General features: G+C 37.8%; 1 protein-coding gene across 1 annotated transcript in view; it reads left to right on the top strand.

Annotated features, from left to right (window-relative positions):
• The window catches only part of DYNLRB2 (dynein, light chain, roadblock-type 2), a gene marked incomplete at its 5' end in the record, with an annotated part of 5,931 nt that extends 2,780 nt beyond the window's left edge, over window positions 1-3,151 (top strand). Inside the window, 2 exons of the mRNA XM_010289919.1 lie at window positions 1,020-1,187; window positions 3,108-3,151. Of these exons, the coding sequence (XP_010288221.1) occupies window positions 1,020-1,187; window positions 3,108-3,151 (212 nt within the window). The remainder of the gene's footprint in view (window positions 1-1,019; window positions 1,188-3,107) is intronic.
• Between the last annotated feature and the right edge of the window lie 3,719 nt (window positions 3,152-6,870).

The following is a 6,870-nucleotide window of genomic DNA, read 5'->3' as shown; positions in this document are numbered from 1 at the left end:
CCCTACACTATATATCCTACCAATGCGTAATTATTTCTCCAGTGACGACACAGATTTCAAGTGATGCAAATAACACTTTCCTAGGAAAACTCTGGAATAGTTTAATATCGGAGGTGGTTCTATTATTTCTTTTACTCCTTTGCCTCTAATTCTTTACCTGGCATTCACTATTTTTGCATGATAATTCTTCTTTCATAATCAAACTCTTCAATTTAAGTCCTATTACTTTATTTTTGTATTCCTATCCCATCCATATAGAAGACACAATACAAATGTATGCAAAGAGAAAATTGCCTTGCCAGCTTGTAATCTATTGTTTTTGTTAGTAGATCAAATAATTTTTTTATTAGTGAAACAAGCTTATTGAAGCCAAACAGTTTTACACTTGCAGGATTACTGTGAACCCTGTTTTTAGTTTCACCTGGTAGCCTATCGATATAAAACACATGATTTGACAAATCATTGATAAGCAATCGGTCATTAAATCATCAAAAATTAATCTTGACTTACGTGCTCATATTTTTCATAGTTGGAATCAATACACTGTGTACTACCAATTGTCAATATTTTGCCGCTAATTGGAAGGAATTGTTCCAAGAGTGGTTTTGCTTGCCAAATGCAAACGCGCCACTTCTGCCCTTTGATTGCTCTTGCTGTGTCACCAGGAATGTGCCATTTCTGTCACTGCACATGCCAAGTGCTACAGTGAAAGTGTGGGTTAGATTCTTGTGGCCAAGTTACACACGGTGACAGTGTTAAACTGAGGAAGCATCAGTAGGTATTTAAGAGCCTTAAACAGCAATTAGGCTCTTCTGTAAGTTTCATAAGGCAACCTAATGTTTAATTGCCCCTGATTAATGTAAATTATACTTTTAAAAGCATGTAGATACCGGAAATCAACGTAACACCTTTCTGCTACAAAACAGAAAAAAACAGGAAATCTCTTTCTTTTATAATCTGCTCTATATGAAGAATATGCAACTTAACTGAATGATTATTAAAAAATTATTTGTTTGCAGGAATTCCAATAAGAACAACTCTTGATAACTCTACAACAGTCCAGTATGCAGGCCTTCTTCATCAGCTCACCATGAAAGCTAGGAGCACAGTGAGAGATATTGATCCTCAGAATGATTTAACCTTTCTTAGGATCAGATCAAAGAAACATGAAATTATGGTAGCTCCAGGTAATATTTCTATTAAATAACAATAGAATTGTATGTCCTTTTAAGTTTCTTTTAATTCTTCATAAATAAGGCTACGATAGAAAATGCATTTTGAAAATAAGTATATGAAAATATAGCCCTATATTCACCATGGAACCAGATGTGTTAGGATTTTAATGTTCAGAGTTTATAGTATTCAAGCTTGGAGGCAACCAAACAAGTCTAGATCTGGTTAATGGTCTGGTTTCCATGGGTTTTCACAGGAAAACTGGACATATATGTGTTACTATATGTATCAAATTGTGTGTGTGTGTGTGTGTATGTATGTATCCAAATGGATGCAAAAAATACGTTGTTTCTAAAAATTATTCTTTACTTGGTATGTTATCAGGGTGGGATTTGTGTCACAAATGTGCAGTATTATCCCCAACCTAGTAACTGTGATGTAATTATTTTCCTTTAAACAACCAGGGGAATATAGCAACCTGTTTCTCATTTGCATTAAATACAAGTATATGTTAATTTGTTAGCTATGTGTCTAAAATAGATAATAAGGCCAGGTGAGCCGTGGTGACGCTGTGGTCAATTACCGGTACAAGGTGAATCAGGCAAAGTGGAAGTGACTGGCTGGGGCTGAGATGCTAACGTGTGTGCTAGCTAATCGAGAGGCTGGCGGGATGCAGGATTTTGACAGAAATACCCAGTGAAGGCACGCAGAGCAGAAAGGAAGCTGCAGGGATCTCCTCAGCATAGCCTCTGGGGAGGGCGCTGGCTCTGAGCTTGCAGTGATGGACAGCCTTCACTGGGGTAGTCCCCTGATGCTGGTTTCATAGCAAGTGTAGAGCGGGGGTACCGCACTAGGTATGCGTTACCCCGCCTCGCTGGAGTTAGTTATAATGCTGCTATGAAACCAGTATGTGTGAAAGAAATCTGGCGTTGTCATTAAGCGTCAACATTTGTCGTCACCTGATACTAAGATTAAAATTTTAGTTTAGTTTCTATTTTGGAGTGTACACCTAATGCATTTCTTTAAATCGTGTCTTTTGCTCATTGATTTAAACTGATGCACTTGATTCTTATTTTGCCGTTGCCCTTCGCTTCCTTTTTAGAGGTGCTACTTTGACTAGTAACCATTTTCAGTTGACCTGAAAATAAGTGGTATAAAATGTGCAGCTTTTTTGCCAACTGGGAGAACAGTTGTTCAAAAGCTTGATTGTATTTTACTATAATAGAAGATGGCAAATGAACCACCTGTGATTTATATTAAGTTGCTTTTGGATGAAAGTGACAGTGCAGGAGTACAGCTTCTTAACTCTCCAAAGCTGGTATGACCCTACTAAATTCACTGGATGCTTTCAGGAGATGTTTCATTTAAAATAGATAATGTTAAATAGCTATCCGACTGAATTGTTTCCAAAACTTCCCCAGGCTTTTAGAATTAGTAGGCGAAGTCTGGCATGCTTAGAATTTATTCATAGTAGAAGCCTATTCAAATCTTTCCTGCTTTTTTCATGTCTAAATGGGGTTCTCAATTTTGAATAAACTAGTTAGTGAACTGAAAGAAGTTCTCTGCACCTGCAGAAGAGGCTGCAGATGTCAAAAGTTTTTATTATAACAAGAGCTAGCTTCCAGGTGCTTATCCTGTGACTTTTTTCATCTTGTTTAAATATCTTTACAGCTTCTTGAAAGCAAATCTACTGCTTACTAAAATACTTCTAATATGGTATAGTTAAGCTTTATGATACAGATTTTTCTTTATCTGTAATCTCAGATTTTTGTACAAAGTGCTTACATTTTCTAAATGTTTTTTATATAAATGCCTTTGCTATTGCTTATGTTTCATAAACAAATAAAAAGTTGGAGGGGAGTAGATGAATAAAGAGTATTTATCAAGAAATAAGATAAAATATTTTAACTAAACATTTTTATATCTTTTTGCAGATAAGGAGTATCTCCTGATCGTTATTCAGAACCCGTGCGAATAGTCCTACTATGGCAATATTTTTAGAGACAGTGATGTAGTTCTACTTGTTAACCTAATATTACTGTTGATATTTAATATCAAACATAGCACTAAGTAATTTTACATAAAGTGTAACTGTCATGACTGAAATGTTGCCAGTTTAACGTTCTCAGTTGTAGCTGTATCAGTTTGTGTTTGAGCAAATCGTAATGCATATATCAAAATATCGTCTGTTTATCTTGATAGAAGAGCAATAATAAAGCAAAATGCTTAAAACTCTCTTTAATGGATCTTCAAGCTATTCTCGCAATTAAATAATTCTCTTTACACTTCCAACATTATATTGGAGGAGAAATCATATCTCACGGGAAGTTGTAGATCATGTGTACACATACATCTATAAATGTGTCCCTGTGAACTAGAGTAACCACAGTTACACAAACCAAAGAATACATGCCTAGTTCATGCCAGTAGTGATGGACTGGATATTGCCCTGTCTTTAAGTCCTAGTTTTTACATTTGCTAAGGGAAGAAAAGTGAAAGCAAAATTATTTTTTATTATTTTCCAATTTCTATGGATGGAAACAATAGTGTCATTTAATATTTTCAGTACTGGGAATTTCAAGCAGACAAAGTTGAGCCGGCACTCTAACACAGAACTACTGTTGGTTTGTTGGGAATGGTAAATAGTGCTATTTCATAACTACTTAAGCCTTTAGATTCAATACACGAGCCGTACACATTGGTGACATGGGACAAAAGGTGGGTGAAAGCTCAGACTGTTTCCCAAATCAGATCCGTGTTTATACAGTAGCACCCAAGGTAGGATATGTATTGCTGACATAATTTTTATCAGACGCCCTGATCAAAGGGTGCTGTAGGGCTAAGCTACCTACAAATCCGTTCTGTTCGGAGGACATGCTGTGTCAGTGCCTTGGGGTGAGCCTGGTGGCTCATGTGCCCTCCTGGCTGCAGCACCCCAGTTCTGCCTGCACTGTATGCCTCAGGTCAGGGTAAGCATGGCTACAAGCCTCCCTCCCTCGTGACCCCAAAGGCATCCTAAAGCTTTGCATTTGAGTACATGCCGAGACAGTGTGGAAGTGAAAGGAGTTTGAGCTGACCCTGTGCTTGAAAAAATATCCACTCATACTACAACTCATCTCAGATTATGCAGAATATATATAAATTTTTCCAATTAAGTATTTAAACTTTAAAACTTCAGATTGTCTTCAATTGGTCACAAGAAGGGTTTTTTTTCTAGACACAGGAAGGAAGAACAACAAATGTGTGGGGTGGCTATGAGGACGAAAGGAAAAATGAATCTGTTGAATACTGCTCAGGGGTCTTCGCAGTACATCATACAAATTGTGGTGGAGGTTATGAAACTGATAAGTGACCACATGTCTTGTTGGATATGGAGTCAGCAACATGCTATTAGGGCTATGTTATGTATCCCTCAAAACTTAGTCAAAGGAGAGCGAGTATCAAAGCCTGGTGGTATTTTTTTTTTCAAATCTGAGTGTTTGCTCTGACTTTGCTGAATGGCTTGGAAAGGCTGTATTTCACTGAAAAATGTGGGAGAGCTGGTCCTGCTCCTGGGAGCTGAAGGTATCTGGGCATTGAGATCTCAAAGGCGGTCAGACAGATTCCACGCCCCAGCAATGGGCAGTGGGGACCACGGAAGATTCAGCACTGCTGCGTATTGAGAGGAAGCGAACGCAAAGGCACAGAGGCCCAGCGGGATGGAAATTGAGCATAGCAATCCAGCTGGGCAGAGCTGTGCAAAATCTCAAGGAGAAGTAAAACAATGGGACACTATTGGTGGCACTTCCTGTAGTGAGTGCTGTGCCAGAAGAATGTCCTTACTGCTGGAGAGTTTTTTACTTGTGCACTGGAAGACAACCATTTTAAGTTGTCTGTAATTAACCAATATATTGACATGTGCCAATGCTTTAAAAAAACTAAGATTTTGTTATCTTCTCTCCTTCTGTTGTGATAATTTTAAAAATCCAAATTACTTACTGCTCTGTATTAGTGAACATTTATTCTACTAATATCCTGGCATGTCAAACACCTACCAATTCAAAGCCCAGATTTTTCAGTTCAGCACCTACCCAAAAGTATTGCTGAATTCCAACTACTATTAATGTGTATTTGGTGCTAATAGTTTTGTTTCTGTAGTCTTCTCTAAGAGCATGAAATTCTGGGGAGGTTTCACTGCATATATCCAGAAAACTGCCAGGATTACAGTCCCTGTTACACTTTACTATTGTCAAAAATAATATTGGTGTTGCAATTTCCAGTATCATTTTAAAATGTCCTTCAGCCAAAGAACACAGTAGTGCATTGCAAACAGAAAAGCGTAGTGTCTGGCAATCTTCTTTCATTTTTGTCTTTCTGATACCTGTGTTAGTTCCCTTTACAGACTTTAATCCAATATTTATTAAGCAGCTGATGATTGCTGTAGCTTGATAAAGCACTCAAAAAGACACTAAAGACAAATAACTAAAGTTAAACACATGCTAAATCGTTTTGCTGAAAAGTGTTTGTGTGTGGAAAAATAGCCTTAAGCAGATGCGCGTAGTTCTCCGAGGGTCAAACACTGCTCACAAATTACTTCCTTTCGCTGTTCCTACGAGAGGCATAGATGCGGATAAGAGGGCAAGGTTTGGTCCCTTTATAATGATGTGTGTAGTAACAAATGCTGTGCAAACACACGGGCTGAGCTGCGCTTCCGCCAGCTACTCTTACCAGGGCAGTCTCTGGTTTCCTTGAAAGCACTGTAGTATTACACAATTTTGGCAACATCTTCACTAGGGAGGATAAATTGAAATACTCCACTTCATTCCCTGGTAATTTGTTCCTATTTTCTGTGAGCAAAAGCAAGCTGAACACGTGGAAACTGTTTATTTAGGTCTTTCAGTAGGCAATGGAAGTAACAATAGTTAAGTGTCTTACTAGTAACAGTCCTAGTGGAAAACCCTCGCCAGCACATTGATTTAAACCAAAGTGGGCCACTGGAAAGGAACGGAGCCATCCAGACAAAATACAGGGAAACAAATTTTTAAGTTATTTGAGCACCACAGAAGTGTTACACCAAGTCATTTAAGCTGTTATTTATGTGAACCAGCAGAAATTTTACTAGTTAACAATTAACTGGGAGGAGGTTGAGGAAAAAAGTAGCATGAAAGAGATCAATTTCATAGATGATCATTTTGCCAAGGGAATGTTGAGAATGTCATTGAAAGGCAGTGTTTGGGTTGAATTGTAACGTGCTAGTTAGGCAATCAGCCAAGGAATAAATTACATCAGTATCATGCATTTGGGGTCCTCAAAATGAACTAAAATAGGCAGTTCTCAGAAGCCATGCACTTGCAAAATAAAGTACCTTGGATTTTCCTCAACATATGATTTTCCAAAATGCATGGTCCCTCACGGGACAACAGCTTTGGCCAGCTGATTCAGTCAAGGCAGTTGATCATTCTCCTGTATTTCGCTCATCTGCCAATTAAATGCTTTTAAATGTTTCATTTAATGCACACTCAGTGCATTTTGTAGTCTGGCTTTCTATGAAGTTACTTGGGTTTTTTTAGACATACAATTATCATTTAGTCCACATTACATAATGCATACAGAAGAATCAAATCATGTATTTTTCAGTCATACTTTCAGCTTAACTCAGGGTGTATGTAGATCAGTGGTCTTATGTTTGTGCGTTGATTGAATATAGCTATGGGATAC

Source organism: Phaethon lepturus, unplaced genomic scaffold, assembly GCF_000687285.1.
Source record: "Phaethon lepturus isolate BGI_N335 unplaced genomic scaffold, ASM68728v1 scaffold10746, whole genome shotgun sequence".
In the NCBI taxonomy this organism is placed as follows: Eukaryota; Metazoa; Chordata; class Aves; order Phaethontiformes; family Phaethontidae; genus Phaethon; species Phaethon lepturus.
This window is presented reverse-complemented; position numbering and strand designations above follow the sequence as displayed.